Below are 25,355 nucleotides of genomic sequence, written 5' to 3' on the forward strand. Positions count from 1 at the left end.
GGTTGACAGCAACCTTACCTTTGATCACCTTGTTTCCACAGTGGTAAGAAAGGCATTCTATATTGCTCATCTCATAAATAAAGGCACAGTATCCAGAAGAAAATTTATAATCTCTCTGTACTCTTCCCTCATCAGGCCAATAACGGAGTACACCACCTCTTGTGGTATGTACCTTTCCAAGCATCAGCAGCAAATGAGAGACCACAAAGGCTCCTCACAAGGAAAATTCAAGGTCTTCAGCATCTGTCCTGTGTGGATCATCTGAAATCACTGTCACTTTATTCTATTTCATACAGACTACTTAGAGGCGATCTGTGCCTTGCATATAAGGCAATCTTTGACCCTGCTTTATTACAAATGCTGCATATCCTCAAGTCAAATGGTACATGGGTTACTCGCTCTAAAGACTTTAATCTAGTATGTGACATTAATAGAACCTGCTGGAGGGACAAATTGGTCTCCTAGAGGTTATCACCCCTTTGGAATGGACTCCCACTTCATGTCAAACAGAGCACCTTCATTGGCCCTCTTCAAATGCAATCTGGATGATTGGATAGGGAATCATAAATTCACACTAGGGGTTCCACCTGTGTCCCTCTTGGACAGGGGCAATTGATGCTGACTGTGGAAATAAGGGTAGAACTTGGTTAGGCTTGTAAGGGTCCTAGGACCATTAGCCTACTAACTTCCTATGACCCTAACAGTGCTACATTACAAGAGGATTTTCTGATTTCAGGAGATCACATGAAGCAGGAGGTCTTTGTTTTGCATCTAAAACTAACTGCAGCATATCTGCTGAGCTTCTATATAATGGAATTCCTGCTTTGCTATTGGCATGCATGCCTGTGTGTATGTGAAATGAAGTACATAAAATCATGTGTCCATCTTCAAGTATGCATCTCTCTTCAATGCCTTCTACTGCTGACACACTAATTCTAAAAGCATAACAGCCAAACTCTTCCAGACCCAGGCAATCCTAGGGTCAGCTCCGCAGTGCAGATACCTTTATCTTCATCTGCTGCATAAAACAGATGTTCTCTGACCACTTAATCTCTACCCTCCCAACAGTTCCTCCAGTGCTTGGGCAACATGCCAAATTCAAAATGGCTCAAACAGTAGATGGACACAACACTCTATTGTTGCTTAAGTAAATGGACATGATATCCTAAAAGGAAATTAACGGCCTTCTAAGTTTCCTCAATAAAATGTTATACAGTCACAAAAAAATGTAGTATGGGCTGTAGAATATGCACTGGAAAGAAAAAAAGAAAGCTTTCACAAGGATTTGAAACATGGTGGCATTGGTATAGGTACCAGAAAGTGGTGCTCTGGGCAATTAGAAAATTATCATATTTATGAAAAGCTGGAAAATAGTTTCAGATTGCTAAAAAGATGCTTTAATTCCAAGTCAAAGAAATAGGCCGAAATGAAAAAGCCATACAAAAATACCATAATGGAAAAGAAAACAACTCTGCAGCAGAAGTATTGACCAAAGTGGTCCAAGAGAGGGGCCCTCACAGCAGTATGGTAGCTCTACAGGAATCAGTTCCAGAATGCCTTGGTCAAAAAATAGATCAAATCTGTGCTGAAATATTCAAAATTCACAACACATTACAGGATTATATGTCAACAAACAAAAGGATCCAAACTATGGAGAAAAGCCTCACTAAGCATTCGAATGAGATACCTGAACTGTAAAAAGGGAGAGAATTCAGGGGGGAAAATGTGAGCACAGCATGAAACGATGTACTTCAGCAAAAGAAAACTGAGTCAGAAGACAGATTGTGGAAGGAGAACTTGCATTTCTCTGCACTACGAGTGTCATGAGGGCCATACCTGTAAAGACAGTATGGCAAAGTGTTCAAGCCAATGGACTGGTACGCCTGTTACAGAGATTAAAATACAAAGAATACATGTCTCAAGAACTTCATCCAGACCCTCAACAAAACCACTCCTGGTAAAATTTCAGACATTTTTCAAAAATTAGTTAATCCTCTTTTACACTTGGAAAAAGGGTATTATCCTAAAGGAAGGAGGCAACAGAGTAAATCTGTAACAGGAGTAATGCCTTTATTCCTTCACTAAAACTACGCAGGAAAATGAGACTTTAAGCTTATTTGTCCTACAGCTCACACTGTTTTCTTCCTGTTGAGGTCTAAAACTTTTCTGGACCCAGCACAAGTAATACAAGAACTGAACAAAAGGAAGCAGGAAGTAGATGTAAGCACTGGAGATAAAGGCTCCGCTAGCCAAACATCAGATAATTCAAGAGGTAAAACATCTGTAGTCAATGATAAATTACTAACTACACCCTTCCTGGTTTTTCAACATAAGATGCTAAATAGGATGAAAAATGTAAAAAAAAAAATTTCCAAGCAAGTCAGGAAAAGTACAGTTGTGTACACTTACCATAAATGTAGATGCGAGTGTATTCACTGCTGCAGTCATTACATTAAGGTAATCTGCTGGCCAGTTGCCCTCAGTCAATTAACAAAGTCTTGGGTCCTGTGTTGGCTGCTGTCCCTTCTTCCATGACGTCAGGTCGTCAGGGGTATAAAACATGCAGCAGATGCCATTTTCATCAGTTTTTATTGCCCCAGATGTCAGGTGCCCACCCCAAATGGGGAGAAATATATATATAGATATATATATGTATATAATTTAGAACACAAAAATATACCTCCATATAAAAGCAAATACACCAAAAAGGCTTTTAAGCATAGTAAAAGAAAGTAGAGGTATAGTAAGAGAAAAACAGGGGCTGGAGGGTGGGTAACCAGGACTGCAACAGTGAATACACTCAAATATCTACATTTATGGTAAGTGTACACAACTGTACTATGTTCTTCGTGTTTCACTGTTGCAGTCATTACATTTGGGTAGATTCCCAAAGCTATGGTTGGGAGGATGGATTTATACAGGATTAGGAGCAGCTATAAGTCCCTGCAGGACAGCAGTGGCAAAGCCAGCTCTGGATTTAAAGAGAGGTAAATGGTACTGTTTGGCGAACGTATGAAATGAGCTCCAGGTAGCAGCTTCTAGAATGTCTCTGGTAGGAACCCCTCTGAGAAAGTAGATGCAGCCCTGGTGGAATGAGATCTGATCCCCTTGGGGATAGGTTTGCCATGGTGCACATAGCAGAAACAAATACAATGGCTTATCCATTTAGAAATAGTCTGCTTTGAAATAGGTTTTCACGCTGCCCCTTCAGCAAATGCCACCAATAGTTGCTCAGATTTTCTTAGAGGTTTTGTCCTGTTTAAGTAGAATCTAAGTTGTCCGTGTACATCCAATGAATCCAGAATCTGCTCATCCGTGCTCTGTGGATTGGGAAAGAAAGTTGGCAGATGAATGGTCTGATTAAGAGCCACACTGGATACCACCTTAGATGGATTGGTCCTGAGAGCCACCCTGTCCGGATGAAAAATAATGAAAGGCTCCACTGCCATAAGAGCCTGTAATTCTGAAATCCTTCTAGATGAAGTGAATGCTAAAAGGGAAAGCTGTTTTCCAGGAGTGAAATTTTAAATCTGCAGTAGCAACTGGCTCAAAAGGAGGTAGAGTGAGTGTTTCCAAAACAAAACTGAGGTCCCATGCAGGAGTTGGTGCTCTCCTGGGAGGTATGAATTTTTCTGGACCCTCTGAGGTACTGCTTTAGCAGAGGATGAGAAAAGAGGAGAGGCTCTGTGTTGTAATGAGCTGAAATGGCAAAGGCATGGATTTTTATATAAGAAAAAGATAGGCCCTTATGAAGCATCTCAGTTAAATATCGCAGAATCTGAGGAATATTGGGCATTACTGTGCTTATTCCTTGTGCTTGGTTCCAGGCACAGAATCTTTTCCATTTGTCCGCATAAGATTTTCTAGTGCTAGGCCTTCTAGCCTCCAAAATGACATCCATCACAGGCTTGCTGAGCGATGTAACTGGTGAAATTAGTTGATTAGCCATGCTGCAAGATTCAGAGTTTGGAGCGGAGTGTGCAGAATTTGATAGTTCTGCTGAGACAGCAGGTAAGGTGTCAGAGGCAGGTACCATGGAGGAAGGTGCGACATATTGAGTAGGAGCCGGTAGCAGTGCTGGCGATGCCAGTCTGGAGCAATCAGTATCATTTTTGTTTTTTCCTGTCTGACTTTTAGCATGATCTTGGAGAGCAGAGGCTGAGGAGGAAAGGCATAGACTGATAGGTTTATCCAGCTGAAGGACAGAGCATCTACTTTCCAAGCTTTTTTGTGATGAATTCTTGTGCAGAATTTGTCCAACTGATAAATTTGGGGTGAGGCAAAAAGATCTATGTCTGGGTTCCCCCACTTGCATGTCAACATGCTGAAGATTTGTGGATCCAGTTTCCATTCATGTGGGTCCATAAGATTTCTGCTTAGTTCGTCTGCCAGAGTATTTTGCCTTCCTGGCAGGAATTGTGCTTGTAGATGTATTTGATAAGTCAAGGCCGTGTTCCACAATGCCATGGCTAGTCTGCAAAGGGGGTAGGAAAGGGTACCCCCCTGCTTGTTTATGTACAACATGACTGTGGTGTTGCCTGTCTTTATCAGTAGTTGTCCTGGGTAAAGATAGTCCTTGAAGGCTGTCAGAGCAATCTGTATAGCTAGCATTTCTTTCTGGTTATGTAGGTGCATTTGATTTGGGCTCTATTGGCTCTGAATGCGTCTCCCTGCCAGATGTGCCCCCCCACCCCAAGCATAATCTGATGAGTCTGTAGTCCGGGTTTGGGTGGCAAGGAGTGGAATGAATGACAGTCCCTTGTTTTGGTGGCAGGCCTCTGCCCACCATAGGAACTCTAGCTGCAGGCAAGGAATGATAGGAATCATTGTTTCCAGGCTGTGACAATGTTGACTTCATAAGCTTTTCAGGTACCATTGAAGTTTCCTCATTTGCAGTCTTGCATATGAAATTATTAGGATGCAGGAGGCCATGAACCCCAAGACCTGGAGAATTTGTCTTGCAGATAGCTGGGTTTTTGTTGCCACCTCTTTGAAGTAAGTCATCAGTTGAATTTGTTTTTCTGGCATAAGGCAAGTCATCTGGCAGTTGTATTCAAGCTTGCACCCAGGAATGTAATTATTTGCAAGGGTACCAGTTGTGATTTCTTTTCGTTTATGGTGTACCCTAGACAAATTAGAAGTCTTTTTACAAACGCCAGATGTTTTAGAAGAGTGTCCTTGTTTTCTGCCTGAATTAGACAATCGTCCATGTATGGATAAATTTGAATATTTCTTTGTCTGCAAAATGCAATTACTGGTGCCAGGCACTTTGTGAAGACCCTGGGCACTGTAGATAAGCCTAAGGCAAGTGCAGAGAACTGGTAATGCAAATAGCCTGCTTTGAAGTGGAGGTATCTTCTGCAAGATTCCCTGATTGGGATATGCAGGTAAGCCTCTTTAAAGTCTAGAGTTACCAAACAGGCATCCTTGCCTAGCATAGGTAGCAACTGTTGTAGAGTCAGCATCTTGAATTTTGGAATGTCCAGAAATGTATTTAGAATGGATAAGTCCAGAATTGGATGCCATGATTTGTCTTTTCTGAGTACCAGGAAAAGCCTTTTATAAAACCTTGTTCCCTTTTCCTTTTCTGGTACTGGTTGAATAGCTCCCATATTCATGAGGGACATAACTTGTTTCTGGGCCTCTGCCCACTGATTTGGAGGCAGATGTGGCCATCCGTTTGGTATTGGCAATGTGTGGAAATGAAATCTGTATCCCTGGGATACTATATTTAAAACCCACTTCTAGGTAATCAGTTGCCAGTTTCATGCATGAAGTGCCAGTTTTCCCCCCAAAGGGGTGGCCCAAAGATAAGTGCTTGGTGAATGCAGTGGAAAGTCATTGAGACTGTTTACTGTAGGAAGGTGCCTTGTTACTTACAGATTTGGAGGTGGAGGCACCCCATTGCTTTGTTCTACAAGTTCCTTGTGACTGAAACCTGGAGCCTTTGGAATGTCTGGGTTTCACCTGAGCGACTCTGGTGGGTACTGGAAAAGACCAATTCTTAGTAGGCCAGTGCCTACTGAACCTGTGTGTCTGCACTTGTAGGAAATCTTTTACAGTTTGCATAGATTTAGCTTTATCTTCCATCTTTTCCAAAACGTCTTCTGCCTTATTACCAAACAGACTGTCTTGTTGTAAGAGAGCATCCAACAATTTTGCTTTAACATGGTCAGGCAGATTTTGCTCCTTAAGCCAAGCATGCCTTCTTATCACAGATCCAGTTACAGCGACCCTGCAAGAGGCCTCCAAGGAATCAAAACCACATTGCAAAGTATGTTTTCCAACTTGTTCAGCTGAATGCAATAAATCCTGCAACTCTATTTTCCACACAGTCAGAAATCAACATCATTTTCTGTTTAAGTAAGCCCATGACATGCTGCTGATATTTAAGCATATGAAATTGACAGTTTAAAGCCCTGATTGCCAAGGTTGCAGACGTGTAAACCTTCTTACCGCATCTATCCAATGCCCTGGAATCTCTATCAGAAGGGGTAGGATTTTTAGCAGTAGAAGCCTTAACGCCTTTGGGACCCTGAGAAATGGTTTCAGGGTCAGCAGTAGGGTTTTTAAAGAGGAATTTGTGGAAGTCAGGAACCCTGTAGTATCTGTCTGGCTTACTAGGAGCCGGAGGCAGGGAATCAGGAGCCATGCTGGATTCTGAGAATACATCAACAATGTCTAGAACAGGAGGTATAGCCAAAGGCCTATGCTGAGGGAGAAGAAGAAAATCCCCAAGTCTCTTTTTAGATTCTGAGAAATCCTGACTCTCCCAGTTAAAGTGTTTCCTTAAGGTATGCAAAGTTCTCCAAAAGAAAAATCCTCAGGAGGAGAAGCAGAAGGGATGGAATCTTCTGCATCAGTCTCCTCATAAGGTGGAATAGATAAAAGAAATAGAAACCTGATCTGAAGATTCATAGTCAGTGCCTTGCCTAGGTCTCTTAGCAGGAGGGGGATGAGTACCCCTGATCAAGGTAATTAAATCCTCAGCCATTTTGATCATTTGTTTTTTAGGCATTGGGGCCTGTACACGTGGGCCCATGCGTCAGTTTTTTAGACATAGAAGTAGATTTTGGCCTTAGTTTTGAAGATGGTGTCTGTTTAATATACAAATCTTTAGGCCTGAAAACACCCTCAGAAGCCAGTGCCTGCTCAGCAGCTCCGGACCCATCTAAGGTGGAGACATCCGCAGGTTCAATACTTAAACTGTCTCGCGGCATACCGGACTCCGAATGGGTCTCAGTAGAGGCTTACGAATCAAAAGTAGCGGGTAATAGGGGCTGCAAAAGTGCCTCACTGAGAACCGGTGACTGGCTTAGAAGCTTCGTTGTCGGTTTTGGACCTTGACGGTCTGTCTCTGTCATTTTTCTTGGCGTTTTTTTTTTAGGTATTCCCGTATTCGGATTGCTAACCGAGGACATTTCTGGATAGTTAAATCTTGAGCCAAAATATTTCTAAGCAAAAATATACGATGTTTAATAGTGTGTTGATTAAATGTAGCACAAAACCAACAGCAAGGCACACTGTGGTCAGTGCCTAGGCAAGGAATACAGTACAAATGAAAATCCTTATGAGGTATTTGCTTCCCACAAGTAATACAATTATTAACTTTTACTGACATCGGTAAGGACCAAGAAAAAGTTTCCCCAACGGGATACTTAGTGTTTAGTTGAAGACTTTGGTTCTGAAACTGGAAAACAAAAATTTCAGGAGTCGGCCGACCGGCACTTGCGAACTGCTTCTGCTTCGGGCACCGCGCGGCAAGAAAGACGGATGAAAATGGCTTTGGCTGCATGCTTTACACCCCCTGATGACCTGACGTCATGGAAGACGGGACAGCAACCGACGCAGGACCCAAGACTTTGTTAATCAGGCTGACTGAGGGCAACCTGCCAGCAGATTACCCTAATTTAATGACTGCAACAGTGAAACATTAAGAACATCTAGCCAGCCTGAAAGAACTGGTCACTCAAAAAAAAAAAAAAAAAAAAAAAAAGAGCAATGTATTCTGGGGACACTGGGACGAGGGGTAAATTAAACCACATCTTAATTACTGTGTGGACTATTTTGATTGTTTTTTTAACCTTACATTTACTATGTAAAATGTCTGATTTTCAAAGGGGATAATGCAGCTTACGCATAAATTCCAAGGTATATTGATATCTTGGTTGTGGCTGGCAAGAAAGGTGACACAGAACATGGTGTTGAACACTGCATGTAAATTGAGGGTATTCAAAAATAATTTTATTTCCTTTTTATTGGCACACAGTAGTATCTACATTGTTCTTTAAAAGTGGAAGTCACTTTACTGAGGCAAGTATGACTGAGTGAGGTTTGTTTTTTCTCTTAAGTTTTAAATGTTTTTGTGTAAGCCGCATTTGTGAAAACAATGATGGAGTCCCTCGGCCTTGTAAGGGAAAGAGAATGAGGATGACAAAGGGTGTGAAAAGGAGAGAAACTCTCCTGTTTATGGCGCATACAAAAGGGTAGATAATCCGTAAATGATTTAGACAATTATGCAGGGTAGTTTTGAGTCCTGGAAATTTATAAAACTAAAGGAGCTGCTAGGATTTTTGTTGGGCATTCAGACAAAGTACAAAAGCACAAAAGCCATATTTAACATTTTTGGTAGTTGTAATATAACCCAAAATATAATGCGTATCTTCAGTTAACGACCATGCAGGCTGTCACATTTATGAGAAGTGACAAAGCTCTGGGCAAATAATGCGAAAGCAAACAATCTCTTTCAAATGCACTAACACAGCTTTCACAGAACAAAACTCCATTACTAAAATAATTCAGGAAAGGAGCTTTTTTTTTTTTACACTCTTTCTTTCATTGCATATTGTTTTCTTTCACTGGTTGATTCAACACTTAAAGAGGAGTTAAAATTGTTTCCATTTGTCTAAATCTTGTCCTTATATGAGGACATTTGAGTAATTTGGGAAATAGAGAAATAAATTACTTAAAGAGGAAGCTATGAAAGACATGAAACATTAAGGGAGGATTGTTTAAAAATGGGGAAAGGGAAATTTAAAAATGGCATAATCTTGAATCAAATGCATGTATTATTTTTGACTACTGACAGTTTCATTAATACCAGAAAAGTAGAAATCAGAGGAGGTTAGAAAGGATTGGGAAGAGAGACTGAATAAGCAATTCACAAATAAACAATGGGGGATACAAGTATGTCTCTCAAATATGCAACAAAGTCTAGAAGACTTAAAATATTTGCTTGGAAGCATTTATTTTTACACCCCAAATAGACTACAGAGAATTTTTCATCAGGTAGGCAGCAAATGTTGCAGGTGTGATGGGGAAGAAAAACCTAACTGGAAAGATATTTTCTGGGCGTGTAATGAGTTGGCAGACTTTAGAGATCCCTTGCAGACTACTCTGTCAGAAATACTGAATGAGCAAATTGGTGTAACTAAGGAAATTATTTTTTAGAGCTATGATACAGAATCGGAATTGCCTAGACATAGTAAGGGCTTGCCAAGTCTAATTATGGTGGCTGCCAAAAAAGCAATTACTAGAAAATGGAAATCAAAGTCTAAACCAACTGTACTAGAAGTAGTGAATATAGTAATGGAGATAAAACAACTGGAATTGGGATCTTTAGAAAAGGTCAAGAGTAAATTTTACATAGAAAAATGGAAATTGTGGGAACAGTATATCCAGAGAAAGAATAAGGTTTAAAAGAAGGCAGAATTAATTTGAATGAGCTATGCAATATCTGACTGACAATGACTTGTTAGATAAGTGATGCATAATGTTTGCAACTAAAATTATATCTATGGTTTGTGATTTATAATGTTTTCAACTAAAACTATGTCAATGTGATTTGTTTTCATTGATATAAATGTATGACTGCCCATGTCACGTGATAATTTAACAAAAATGTTTCTTATTTAAAAAACTACCAAGACAGTAGATTCTCACCTACATTTTCAAATTAAAAGTGCATGTTATAATGCTACAACAGAGTCACTTACACTAGAGGGAATGTGAGGTGATAACCAAAATGAGTGACAGAGAAGGGGACTTTGCAGAGTTAGAGGTAGGCAGAAACAGACAGGTCCTCATTTTAACAGAAAAATAGTTACACAAAAAAGGAGAGAAATAAGACATTGAGATAGATGTGCATTGTTAAAGGGATGATGTAAGAGTGTTAGCCTCACTCTAATATATACATGCAAGACATTAAGCAGATAATTTGAGAGGTTATAGCTTCCAATTAGAGGTAATGGTATCAGCAAGAGATTGGAACACATTAAGTAAAACAGAGGATGCCCAGGCTGGTCCAAGGCAATACAAAGTTCCCTTCCCAAGGGGTTGTACTTGGGTAAGAATATGCAAATATTTGGCAATGAAGTTGTTTTGTGAAAAAGAGACACAATCCCTTAATTTACACACTTTTCAAGAAGATAAAGAAGCTGGACAAGCCTACATAGGTGCTACATATCATTAGAAAATGTAGATCTGATAAAGGCATGGAACACATATCCAACAGTGTTACCAGATCATGCAACTATACACACTACTGTGGAGAAGGGACTATACATACACAGAAAAACATTGGCATTTCCCCATAAATTTGCTAAGTAGGAAAATTTTGTAGAATGAACCGAAAGAGAAATTAGATACAAGACTGGATTGTCTTCACCTTGACAGGGACAAATACAAGCTGAATATAAAGAACATGGTTTTCTTCAAAGATAAGGGGCTCAAAGTCACAAAAATATCTAGAAGCTTTCAAATTGGTGAATGGCTTGCAGAATAAAGAGGGGAATAAACAAAAAGTAGATTTATAAGAAACACAATTAGCCATGATTACGCAAACAGATCAAATGAGTTCAGGGCCCAGGTGGTAAAGACAGCTAGTTTTTGATTCAAAGTTACTCGCTCAAAGACTAAAACAACTGAAAACAGACACTGTCAAAATTAGGAAACAAAATATAGTAAACTTGAAACAGAACCTCATAAGACTGTTGACATAATGGTGAACTACTATAATACGTTATATGCACAAGCTAAACAGGTAAAGTCTAGAACACAAGACACGTTCAGGTATTTACACAACAAGAAAACTCACCCAAAACTAAGTAGAAAAGACAGTGTTTTTGGTGACTCGTATACAGAAGGCTGAAATTAGAGAGTCAGTGGCAAGTCAAAAGTCTAAGAAACACCGGCTACATATGGTATTCCCACAAAGATCTGGAAAATTAAGAGAGGACATAATCCAGATTTGGACAGTCCTCCATTTCTACTCCAAAGGGGGATAGAGTGCCTTCCTCACAGTCCAGACACAACTGATTCTTGTACCTAAGGAGGGGTTTCACCCCTCAGATCCAGTGTCATACAGACCTACACTGATCCTCAATCATTATAAATTCTTTGCAATCATTTTTACAAGACTACTAGCAAAAATATTAATAAAAAGTGCATACCAAAAAAAGTATGACTTCATTGAAGGAAGACAAACATCTGACAATTTAAACAAAACTATAATGACCCAGAAAGGTGCTATAGTTAGCAAAAAAAAACTTTTGCAAGTTGGACTTGATGCATAGAAAGCTTTTGATATAGTCAGTTGGGAGTTTATGAAGAGAATATTAGAAGCATTTGAGCTCCCACAGGGCTGGGTACAGTTGATATTTCATCTGTATGAGGGTTCACACAAGCTACCTTTAAGTGTTTTGGGATGCTCTTGAGGTTCTTTAAGCTTTCGAGAAGTACTAGACAGGGATGTCCACTCTCCTCATTACTCTTCACTCTATCCTGGATTCTGCAGCAAGAGATATCAAAGCATCTGACATTATAGGTTATGAGTGAGGTGACAGACATGAAAAAATGCTTTATTTGTGGATGACATAATTCTGTATGTAACAGATCCTGAGAGAGACTTTAGACAGGTATTTGACAACTTACTACTCTAAAGGATTGGCAGGATATAATGTATGTTAACTTAAAACAAAGCACTATTGATCAACTACACTCCAACTCTTGCATTGGTTCAGCAATATGCATTCCTTTGGAGGAAAACAAAATAAAATGCCTAGAGATATTTTTAAGACAGAGCATAAAAATCATTGCTAGAGATATGTGGGAAGATATGACCCAAAATATATTAAGGAAAATATGACAATGGAAAATATTACTTATGGATAAAAGCAGTAAAATCCAAGCCATACGCATTTGTAGTTCCATCCATTTCTCTTTATGAGATACTCCTGTTTCTATCTATTTGGTTTGGCAAAAAAAAATAGAGAGGACCTTAAAAGCTTCTTTTAGGAGAATAGGAGAAAATAATACAGTGGAAGAAATTGACCATCTCTACATCGAGGGGAGGTGGGAATCCCAGATTTGGAAACATACTTTAAAGCTGCACAACTTAGACTTCTATATTTGACACAAAATAATAACTACACAATGGAATGGAAGACATTGCTATTTACACAGAGAGTAAGAGTTCAAAAGGGGATAAAGACAAATGTTTGGGACATCTTAATACAGAGACCTACTATATATGCAGACAGGTACTTGAATAGGTTTAATAAGCAGCTCTTAAAAAAAACATTAGCAGACTGGGTAATACAAAATGGGGACCACAGACACGGCGAACAGTTGCTCACAAGAAATAGGATTAAAAGCTGTGCAAGGGACAACTGTCATTTCAACTGCAACATGGAGGCCATTTGCCTTCTCAGATTACACCTGAATTCACAAAATGTTTGAAGAAGCAGAGAAGAGATGAATCTAAACCTGCCACTGGTTAACTATTTTGAAAATGCTTCCAGGAAAAATATCTTAAGTAAAGCACACAGGGCTTTAGTGGAAGTCACAGAACAAAATATCACTAAACTGAGACGGGACTGGGTAGATAAATTAGGGAAAACTAAGTTGAGTAGATTGGAGGCAAGTATGCTTGGCCCCTAGACATGTAATTAAATTATGAAAATTCAGAACATTTGCTTGGAAGAGCTTACACAGACATTTTTACACTCCCACAAGAATAGCCAGGATGTTTTCACCTATTAAAAAGTGTTGTTGTAGATGTAATGAATCAGTTATGGGGTACCTTGTAGCATATGCCCTGGGACTATCCACTACTACAATATCTAACAGACCTGAATCAGGCAATTAACACAATTGCAGTGGGGGAAATAGTTCTAAGGATATGTTCCTGGTTCAGTTGAAACATTCTTGAACAACCAAGCATATTAAAGTTCTGATAACTGATAACTAACTAGTCACATTTTCTTCTACTAATTGTTTAAAACCTTGTTTGTAACAACTCACATACTTGTCTGCCAGTTGTTAATACTCTGTATAATTGAATTGCCTGAGGAGCTTTTTTTCTCTTCAGGTCTCTGCTTGTAAGATCCTATAGCTGATTGTTACTACTATGTTAGTAAAATTTAATAAATTGCTTTTTTAGACCTGATGAGCTTTTTCTCTGCTGAAAATGAGCCAAAAGCTCAGCCAGACTAACCCAGTTAACAAATGTTAAATAAATAAACAAATAAATAAAGTAACTCTGTTAGTAACAGTGTCTAAAAATTAATAACGAGAAAACGTAAAGTAAAATAAGTTCCTGAAATCACAGAGCTGATCCAAATGATGAAGTAAAGGATTTAGAAATAACACAAGGCTGCAACAGAAGCCTGCTGTCCAACAAATGAAATAGGTGGGATCTGTGCTGGAAAGAAATTGAGAATTGAAATAATAATGACATTTTAATGCCTAAGGATTCAGCCCTCAGAAGACAGTAAATAAGTAAATTGGGTCCGTGTTTTGCCTGTGGTTTGTATATAGTTTAAAGGTTATGAGTGGGAATTGTAAATCTCTGTTCAGAGGTGGATCAGATTTTAATTAAATGGTTTATAAGAACTTGATCTGACTACTAGGACACTGATTCAGTGTACCATGTATGAGGTTTGCATGGTTTTAAGACTTTTCAATGATTAACACTGAAAAATTGATACAAAAAGAAAGCTTTCACTCGTAAAGCTACACACCTGATAGTTTACAGGTTTGATTCATGCTCCATGCTTTTAACACATACAAAAAGTATACTTTCACTGATTTAAACAGTTTCATTCCCCTTACCAAAGAACACAATGAATTACATGATAAACCTTAGGCCAGTGTAAATCTACTGTAAGCACAAATTCTATCCCCTGGGAAATTCCAGACTGGTTGGTGATTATTACACCTTACCACATTCAGTAATTTCTGTCATATGATGCAATATTTATCAAGCTCTTTTGTTAGGATGAAAATCAGGCTACGACACATGGGGTCAAGGCTCATTCCTACAGACTACAAATTTTTATGAACAAAAAAGCGTTGTGAATAACCCATTTTAAATACCATGTAGCTTCTGTTTTGGAGAACTGGGCAAAAAATGAAGGATGTTAAATCTTTGCCCACACAATAATGCTACGACTTGTCATACTGAGATACCTGAGCGCCACTGTATGTGTTCTGCTACAGAATCTCAAATGTGTGCCATACAGAAAAAGAAATGCCCTCTTCTGGCATCCTGCTCTATACGTTAAGTCTGCACTTAATACAGAGATGATTATGACTGTGCTTCTGTTCATAAACAAGTTGTTATATAATGTAAAATGGCTCAAAAAAATAACATTGACGATGGAACATTTTTTCAACACAACCACTGAATGTCTGTTTCATGCAAATCAGATCTTGTAATGTTTATTTCACCGCCACTTACATCTCACCTAAATCACAGTTTGCAATTCATTTTGGTTCATATTGCTGTGTTCTTTTATTACTCAGATTGCTACAACTAATGTAACACTAAGGATGCATTTTTGTGTTGTGTATGCACGAATAACCTAACAGAATGTGAGTTAATGCTATACTATCTTATTTTCCTGTAACCGGACGTCAGATTATGACTACATCATTACCAACTGGTAAAAACTATAATCTGCGTAAATCATGATGTTAACTACCTTGTTAGATGGAGTACAAACAGTGCACTGTGTATATTCATAGGGACAGCTTAGATCCAAGGGCATTTAGTGGTCTTACCTCCTTATTTGTGCCATCAATGTTTTACTAAGCTAATGGAACAATTTTCTGTCTAGGCCTTCTGGACCTGGCCCAGGTGGAGATTCTGACTACTGAAAACATACAAAGGTAAGTAACAAATAAATAAATAAACAAACAAACAAATATGCACTTGCACATCTGCAAACTAATATTGAGAAATGCCATTCTGCAAACAAGTTTTAATGAGCCCTCCTTTTGTCCTGCAAGAATTTTTCCATAAAAATAATGCAGTTTATCTGTTTTTTTATTTTTTGCACTGAACAAAGTGACAGAACATTTTAAAATGGTGTTAAATATAATTGTAGCTGAAGGAGCAAGAATATAAATTAACTGATCTCTACAGTTTTACAGATGGAAAAAACAATAATGCAGAAAAGTTAAGTCTGAGCAGTATGAGCAAGTATAACAAGTTAATTCTTTAAGATTACTTAACCTTGTTACTTTTTTATTCCTAGCATCAATACGACTGTACTTACCTGGATGATCCTGTACTCTTGCAGACACAAAGCAGTGGTCTCTTATCAGGGAAACTATCAATTTTTGAGGGACCTGTTATCAAAGAAAAAACAATTCAAAAAAAAAGAAAAAAGGCAATTCTCATCATAAAACATAAGCTTAACTGCGTCTACTGAAGGATACCAAGTTCCGTGCAACATCACCACATGGCAGCCACATAAACTGTCAGGAAGTATGTTAATTACATTAAAGTTGTAACCATAATCAAATTTTGGGATAAGCATTTCCAAAGAAAGAGGTTCATTCCAGTTTAAGTGCTCAACCTGCGTAACCACAATTTCATGTTTAATTTAAAAACTACAAGGACATCAAATACAAATGTATTCTGCTTGAAGATCAAAAGTGAATGAAAAAAGAGGGAGCTGCTGAAGTCTGAAAACAAATATGAAAACTCTTTGGGGAAGTTCTACTTGAATGTTTTCCCCCCAAATATCTTTACAAATCTAAATGCGGGTAGCACAAAACTTCAAGAAAAAATGCATGACTGAATATACAGCAGTTGTATCTCATCTTTTCCAATTCTACCCATTACGTAAACAATACAAGAGGATAAATGTCCAGTGAATGCTGTGAATCAAGGGTCTAAAAGTAAATTAAAGTTGTTTATTCTTGTACAATGCTGTGTGAAAGTAAATTAAAGTGTGAAGGCATAACAGCAGCTGCAAATATGTAAATCGCTACTAGTCAAAAACACATCAGCAAACCAAGACGTATTTTGGTAAGTTCTATAATAAAGAAAAATGCCACCTGCACAGCAAGCAAGGAAAAAGTTGTGCTTTATGAGTTAAGTAAAGCCCAACTTTCATAACAGATCCTTGAGAAATAAGTGCTTTCTGGTGTTTTTTTTTCCTGGTCCCTAGTGCCTGTCAACCATCTTGTTTCCTTTTCCTGCATACCCAATCATTTCAAGAGCCAAATTCAGTGAGGATGTCATCCAACCTACCATACTGGGACTTTTCTGCTGGCAGCCTATATGCAGTGCCTTGGAACTGATGTGCATGCAAGGGAAGTAAGGACTCTCAATGAAATCCCCACAGTGCATACACACTTCATGAGTGCAGTGACTCGTCTTCTAGCTGGTGTCATAAATGCAATGAACCAATCACCCCCCCCCCAACAGAGGAGTTAAAGTTAGCTGTTCGTTCCTAACCACCTTGGTAAGCTCTTTTAGTGCCCAATTAGCTAATAATTCTTAAGCTGCCTAGGAAAAAGTCATGGTTTTATTCTTCTGCACCACACAGCTGGTGAAAGGAAAATAATTCAAAAGCATTTATTCATCACGTGCATGCAACTTACCTTAACGGTATATGTAAAAAATTTTCCAACAAGACCCATGGTCAGGCTCTGGTCTGCACTGCAGGATATAGAAGATTTTGGCAAAATCAAGCATGAAGTAGTCTGAGCTAAGTCTTCCAGACGGGGAATCATCCTCTGTCTGAGACTGATTAGTGTAGCCTACTCACAGCAGTCTTTATATAACTTGCGAGCTGTGTCACTATACAATGTCAGCTTCATTTATATAACATACCAAAACCATACATTGGCAAAAAATCACCGCTAAAACCAAACATATAATTACACAAAGCTTCCTTCCTTATTACAGCTTTACAGTGATAATGGAGAGCAGGTAAGCAGAGTCTATGTCAGATAAACAAAAACGCAATCTCTCGAACCTCATATGAGTGAATAATCATAACACTGTAATTTGTATTGTGGGGCTGTGCCCCCCTCCCCACACCCCCACTAAATATATATTCTTACTTCGAGGTCGCACTACAGTGAGGAAAGGGCAAATATCCCACTCTTCACTGTACTGCGATCCCAAAATACCACTTCCGATGTTATGATTATTCGCTCATATAAGCATTCGAGAGATTGCGTTTTCGTTTATCTAAAGTAGACCCGGTTAGCCAAACTGCTTAAATGCATACTTATCCAGGTTACACTGATAAGGTAATTACTAACTTGTGTATTATTTTACTACATGTAGCATTTCAGCATTTATTACATCATATTGGCACAACATCCACTAATATTTTCTCAGATCCTTAAGAAGAAGAAAGATGTAACTAAAATCACTGTTTTTGTCATTACACTACCACATACTAGTTGTTAATGGATAAACTAATGTTTATCCATTAATTACTTCAGTTTTTTTTATAACAAGAAACATTTATTAAACTATCACTTATGACACAGGCAATAATACATTTATATAACTGAAAACAAACCATACTGACAATTTTAGTTGCAAATATTATGCACCTTTCAAATCCTGCCTTCTTTTAAACCTCATTCCTCTTCTGAATGTCCTGTTCCCACAATTCCCATTTTCTTCTATGTCATTTGTTCATGCCCTTTTCTAAAGATCCTATTTCCAGTTTTATCTGTGCTACTATATTTACACTAGTACAGCTGGTTTAGACTTCAATTTCCATTTTCTAGTAATTGCTTTTTTAGCAGCCACCAAAATTAGACTCAGCAAGGCCTTACTATATCTAGGCAATTCCAATTCTGCATGAAAAAACACAATTTCCTTATCTTTACCAATTTTCTCACCCAGTACTTCTGATAGTCGTCTGCAGGAAATTTTTTAAGTCTGTCAGCGCATTACACTTCAGAAAATATGTTTCCAATTACCTCTTTCTTCCCCATCACATACTTTTGTCTACTTGGGGTATAAAAATACCTATGTAAACACTTGCAAGCAAATACCCTAAAATCTCCTAGACTTAATTGCATATTTGGGAGACACGCATATATATTTCCCCCCATTGTTTATTTCTGAATTGCTTGTCCAACATCTCTTCCCAATCCTTTCTAACCTCCTCTGATTGATTCTTATAGCCATCATGTAATATTTTATCTGATCTACTAATTATTCCTTTTAAACAGCAGCTTCTGTTCTAGATTCTACTGAAAACTCTACCAGTGCTGGTCTTTTGCTTAGGATCTCCCAATTTCTCTCTCTGTCTATACTCTGATATCAATCCTTGATAGGGAAGGCAATCTCTGACCTGCAATCCAAATAAATTCTTGCCCTCTTTCCATTCTATAACATTTTTTTTTCTATTTATTTGCTCCCAGTACCTTGGTTCTTTTGCCAGTTTTATCCAATGCATTCCAGCCCCCTCTTCCCTACTGTCTGTATCCCCAATTACAGTCATCCCTATCGGCAAAATCTCCTTTCTCCATTCCTGTGTTGGCTTATTTCTTAGAATATTTTCTGCGACTTTATGAATATAATACGTCTATGGTTAATGTTTTTCTCCTTAAGGACCTGCATCCAAAAACCCAGTCGCTCTTTCTTTCTTGAGCTTCACCTGTTTCATCATCATCTGAATTATAAGTTTCTTTGTGTGCTATGTATAGGAGCCTTGACTGTATAGCTCTGAAATACCCATTCAAATCGTCCCAAACCACCTTGCTCTATTGGAAGAATCAGCTTATCCCACTTGACTCTTGCTGTCTTCCCCTCCCAAATACAATCAGTCAGCTCTTTATTAACTGCTATCCCCAATTTCTGCTCTGATTGATAAATATATACCTGATCTGTATATAAAACTAAAGGGACTACAAACATTTTAGCTGCTTGTATCTTGCTATCTATATCCATACAACACAACTTCTAATTTCTCATTATCTTTTTAGTCTCTTCCCATATATCCTTAGCTGCCTCACCAGAATCCTTTTTAATCCATACTCCTAATTAATTTTATCTCCCCATAAATATGGATATTGCTGAAACAATGTATGGGTGGTTACATAACTTACAGCTATTGCCTTTGTTTTAAAGCTTCATTAACTTTGTATCCAGAAAAGATCTGAAACTGTCTGAAAATGTTAAACACTGAAATATCCTTTTAGTGTTTTATCAGGTATAAAATAATATCGTGCAAATACAGCCAGATTTTCTTGACTCCCATACCAATTATATCCTTGAATTTCTGAGTCCCTTATTTTCTTTGCCAATGGTTATATATATAAAGCAAACAACAAAGGGGAAAGAGGACATCTCCACCTGGTTCCTCTGTTCAAACAGAAATTATCACAGAACCAGCCATCCACTTCAATTTTTGCCTATGATCTCTCATATATCTTCCTAATCAACTTTATAAATTTTAGCAGGGAATACAAATACTTCCATTTCCCTGATCAGACTCGCAGCTTACTCTGTCAAATGTCTTCTCTGCATCAAGACCCACCACAAGTGATGTCTTCTTACATTCTGCTTCCTCTGGATCATCAATCCCCTCCACAAAACCACAGTGATCCATATCTATCAGTTTTGGCATCACCTCTGCCATTCTCTTAGTCATTAAAAACACTTTATAATCAGGGTTTAGGACTGAAACGGACCTGTATGAAGTTGGATCTGATGGGTCTTGTACACGTTTTACGTATTAAAGCCACCACCGCCTTCTTCCAGGATGTTGGTGCCTCTTCTCTTAAAATAATGTTTTAAAGAATCTTCTATATATTTATCAGTTGTTTTCCCTCCTAGCTTCCAAACTTCCACAGGAACACCATCTATTCCTGAGGACTTTCCTACAGATTGGTTATGCATCACCATTTTTATCTCATCTCCTCCTATCTTGTTAGTACTTGAGCCTGATCTACATCTAACCTTGGCATATTTAATTCTTCCATAAACATTTCCATCTGTACTTTTCCTTGATCTCCATACTGCTCTGCTTTATAGAGACTTGCATAAAATTTCTGAAATATTTCTAGTACCTCCGCAGGATCTCTAATCTTCCTTGTTATAGGCTGCCTAAGCTTGGTGACACCCCTTACTTTCTGTTGCCTGAGTTGTTGTGCAAAAAGTTTTTGTGCTCTGGAGTCATCAAAAACAGCAATCTTTCTAAATGCATACAGACGATCAAGGCAATCCCTTATTTTCTGTTTAGCATTCTGCAATTGGTCCTCTTCTCATTCTGTGCGAGTTTCCTATTCTGCAATACTTTAATCTTTGTCAGTCCCTCTAAATAATTCTTGTTACTTCTTAACCACATCTCTCTTATTCCCACCCTATTTTTAAACTCCACATTAATTTTATCCCACTCCCTAGCTATATTTTCAGAAGAAATTTCTATATTCTCTAATAACCCGAACAATTTCTACTAACCATTCCTTAATGTCCTCTCTTTTCAAAGCATAGGTGGGAAAGCACCAGTGTCATTGTTACTGCATTACTCTGTATTTTTATTTTAGTTATTATTGCAAATGTGATCTGAAACAGTTATTAGAAGTGTAGCAAAACTTTCAATTAAATGTGCATATTCATGTAAAATTAGAAGCTCTGTCCAGCCTAGCCCAGTTTTTGAATCTTGGGGAATAATATGTAAATTCACACCCAACTCCTACTACTGAATTTACATCTTCTATGCCAAATATTTTCATAAATCTGCTCAAATATCTATCATCCTTTGTTATATTTCCCCTTCTGGGCCTCCCAGATACATCTTCCCTGCTGCAAATCAAATTCCAGTCCGCACCTATAAGTAATATTCCTTGCTGAAAGCTGATTTACTTCTCTCAGAATTTTCTTAAGCTCCATTACAGCAGTTTTAGGTGAAATATAAAAGCATTACAGTGTAATCCTCCTCCCTTGTATGTAGCCCCATAGTACTACAAATCTTCTATTATCTTTTCTATCCTCTTCTATCACTATTGGAACTCCAATTGCAATTAATATAAGTACTCCTCTTTTCCTTTGTCCCAGGTACTCCACTGAATAACCTCCCTGAAAACCTTTCTTTATCAAATTCACATGTTCACTTCTTTTCAAACGTGTCTCCTGTAGCATAGCTATTTGCACTCAACATTTTTAATATAGTTTACTACTCTCTTTTTTTCTACATCTGTACGACCATTTACTTTTAAACATAATATAGAAGTGTCATTATTTTAAAAAGTTATTCCCACCTTTCATGTGTAACAACTTTTTTGTTAAATGTCTAGTTCCAGCTTTTGTGTTATGTGCATACACTAATGTTTCACATATTAATCTTTTATACAGTTGTTTCTTGGCATATCCATTTGAGCCTATGGCCATCTTACAAAACTTTTTGTTTTTTGAAAGCCCTCAAAAAAAAAAACATACCCCCAATACACCTTTAAAACTTATTAACTCAATACTAACCCACAAAACTATGTACATCTTCAAACATTGAAGTTTTACCCTGCTAACAGGAACCACTGTCCCAGACTGACATGTACACATGCAGAGTTGGATTAACCTAAAATGAAGGTTATGCATGTAAAGATGTATGGGACAGCCTGTGCTTCTACTAAGTGCTGCATGGTTTCATCTTACCTTTATTACTCTTCTCATAGTGGGAAAACACTTGAGTGCTTTCAGAAAACATTGTCTCTAGCCACTGAAATAAAGTATTATTCTGTTTTTATCACTCTTTACCAGGCTGTCGCCATGTAGACATGAGAACCAAATACGGAGTTGCCTCTACAAACATTTATTTGCTAGACGAAAAATGTTCTTTTTTATTTATTTGCTTTCTCTTAAAACATGCTACTAGATCAAGCCAATTGCCTTAATCCAGTCATTCCCCCATTCAAGAGTAAGAAAAAATTCATGAATTTTTCTTGTATGATGCCGTTTTGACCAGACTTTTCTTTTTTAACTTACAGTGCTAAAATATCTTAAAACTGAACAAGGAGAAAGAAAGGAAGGTGAAAAAAAACAGGAGCACCCGTTTCCTTTAATATGGCCATTTCACTTGAAAATAAACTGAGAAAACTTTACTTTACAGCATGCAGATTATATCATACATTACAAAAATACTACTGTAAAGAACAAATTTTGTTTTACTTACAGTTAACGCTTTTCTTCCGCTTACCCTCTCCTAAATGTTCTTCCAAACATTAATGGCATTAAGTAGGGCAAATGCCTTGGAGATCCTTACAAGTTTAACAAAGTCAAAGCAACAAATATTTCCAGGTTTTCTTGTTCTTTCATGTTTCACAAATATAATTAATGCTTTGTAATCTCACATTTGTCAATTTCTGAGTTGCTGGTTTTATTCCTATTGAATATCTCCCAAATCCAGTCTTTACTTCATTTCCAATGAACTCCTGGGTTCTTCTAGTCAACTCCTGCACTTTATTCCATCTCTCAATCATCTTCCATTGTAACATTAGGAAGTTTCACTGACAGAGTTTCTCTGTGGTCTTTATTACCAGAAGAACAAGACGCCGAATCTCCTTGTGTCATAGCTCACTTTTTGATTCTCTGCATCAAAAAGTGATTTTGTCCCTCCAGGAAAGAATATTCTGATAACAGCCGGGTAGAGCAACTTGAAACTCACACCTGCTTCTCAACATTCCCTGATTAGTAGAATAAATGTACTCCTCTTTTACCTGCTGTACAGTGAGTAATCATTTTCCACTCTACTGTCTCCCACTTATAGTACTTTGCCATTCTACCAGTTTTGTCAGAATCAACTCCTTTTGCTAGTAGGATAGCATCTTCACTATTAAAGGTCTAGGTTGCTTTCTCATGCCCACGTTTGGAGCACATACACAATGTGCCCTTTCAATGCTGGTACACCGGAAAATCGTAGATTTTCCCTACGTGCTAAGTCCACTAATTCTATTTTTTTTAAACATCTCTTCTTGAGCAGTCTCATATTCAGCCAGCCTCTTCTACATTTTGACCTCTGATTTTTGAAGTTTTATCATGTCATCTGAATATCTGTTTAAAGTTTCTTCCATTTTGATAACCTTTTGTTATTTGAGTTGATATACTCCTTCAGTGTTTCATTTATTTTATTCAGCTTGGAGTAGATTTGACTTTTTTTTTTCCTCTAGGTTGCTAGAAGTCATATCTTGCACCAAAGCTAGAGCTTGCACTGCTTTTTGCTTAACAGCTGCAGAATTCTTCCCAGGCCATGTTTTTCCTCGCCCTTTGTGACTGATTTTCTTTCAAGTTCTCTGAATTTCTTTTTTGCATCCAGGCAGTATAATTACTTACTAGCCAGTTACTGAAATTTACCCAAAAATAAGAGTTTACTGGGTCTCTCTTCTGAGTTTGCTTTCATACTGGGAAAGCTGAAATTAAGCTGTTATTCAATGTGCAGACATCTTAGAAGTCCCTAGTCACCACAGTTCTTAGCCTATTTCCCTCTCCTCTTTTTAAATTGCTCATCATTTTTCTTATAATTTATTCCTGTCTGCACCATATGCTCCCAAGTTAGAGATTTTTACTTCTGACACTGTAGCTGGGGTAGGTTTAGAAAGGTGAAACTGCCCCTTTTGGTCTATACTTGGTCTCCTAGTAGTAATCAAGTCCATATTCCCATCAGTCTGCTCCTACCTTCTTATTCTCCATCACTGTCACTTCATTTTCCTAGCACATTCATTTCTTTATACTGGGATTTCAACACCTCCTCTCTCCCCTGTCACAGTCTGGCATAGTTTAGCTTCCATTGCCTTACCTTCATATAATCTAGTGGTCTTCACTGACTGCCCACGCCCCCAATTTCCCAATGTCAGGCTTGCTGATATAATCCTCTAAAAATTCCTTTTATTTTTCCCCTCCATTTTTCTCCAAAAAACTATAATTCATACTATACAGAACCCTACAGAACCAAAAATCCATTCAGACTTGCAGCAATTTTCCTGGTTCCCCCTCTGTTCTCCAGTGTGTTTGACCCTTCACGTTTTCCACAACCATTACCTCTTGTACCATTTCCCAAATCTACCAAGTTGGCTCTCCCACCTTACCACTGCAACTACAGTGATATCCTTTGGCTTGACAGAACCAAGCTCCTTCACCCTTCTTCTACAGCACCACAGAAGGCCTAAAACCCTCTTCCCCAAGATTTGTGATAAACAGTAGTTTGGTATTAGGAATGTTGAAAACTTTTCATCACACAAGAAAAGATGTGGTTTACAATGGAGACATACAACCCAACCCCAGGTCTCACTCATTTACAGCCTGTACCCCAAACTATAAACTCAGTTAAGTGGGCCAAGGCTAAATAGCTTAAACTGCTGCATGTCACACCAATAAGTATCGTTGACAAATTTCCAAAACTTGAATTTTTGTTAGCACTATAACTCTTGATATCTGTGGAGCATCACAAACTGGATTGATGCTTTCAAGTTTTAACCATGAAGTTCATGGCCCTGTTTACATGTTACAGAAGTCTCACAAGATACACAAAACATTATAGGTATACTTTGGTAAGTAAAGGGCTCACTTTAGGCCTTAAAACTCAGCTCCATTCTCTACTCCAGAATTCTCACACAGCCATTTTATCCAAATTCTGCACTGAGGAGGAAAGAAACTAGTGACTGATGTGTATACCTTAAGACCCCCCCCCAACCAAAAAAAAAAAAAGAATAGCTGCACTTCTAGCCAAGCTTATCTCATGGATAATGAAGAAAATCAATCATGATTAACAGTAACTCTGCTATCTTGTAGACTTCATCAAGCACAGATGCTCAAGTAACAACACACTTTCAGCAAGGAGTATCCTTGCCAACAAGGCCTAATTTGACCAACAGATGTAGCATACTGTATGGGTAGCAGTCAGTTGGCTGGAAATCTACCTGCAGCTGTTACCTCATCTGACTTCATTAGTGGCCATTGTCAAGTTTAGTGCAGCTGGACAGCCAAAGCAGCAACAATTTTATTTCTTGTTATTACATCTAGGTGAATTAATAGGCACTTCCAGGACTTCATATACTTGTTGAGCATAGACTGAATAACAGTAACTTCTGCTCTAACA

The 25,355-nt window shown here is 38.1% G+C and overlaps 1 protein-coding gene across 1 annotated transcript in view; it reads right to left on the minus strand.

Annotated features, from left to right (window-relative positions):
* LOC122787696 (BCAS3 microtubule associated cell migration factor) overlaps window positions 1–25,355 on the minus strand; it is a 4,651,713-nt gene that overhangs the window by 3,354,963 nt on the left and 1,271,395 nt on the right. Inside the window, exon 7 of the mRNA XM_044054546.1 lies at window positions 15,561–15,633. Within this exon, the coding sequence (XP_043910481.1) occupies window positions 15,561–15,633 (73 nt within the window). The remainder of the gene's footprint in view (window positions 1–15,560; window positions 15,634–25,355) is intronic.

This window comes from Protopterus annectens, chromosome 13.part0 (assembly GCF_019279795.1).
Source record: "Protopterus annectens isolate FY-2018-M chromosome 13.part0, PAN1.0, whole genome shotgun sequence".
Taxonomy (NCBI): Eukaryota; Metazoa; Chordata; order Ceratodontiformes; family Protopteridae; genus Protopterus; species Protopterus annectens.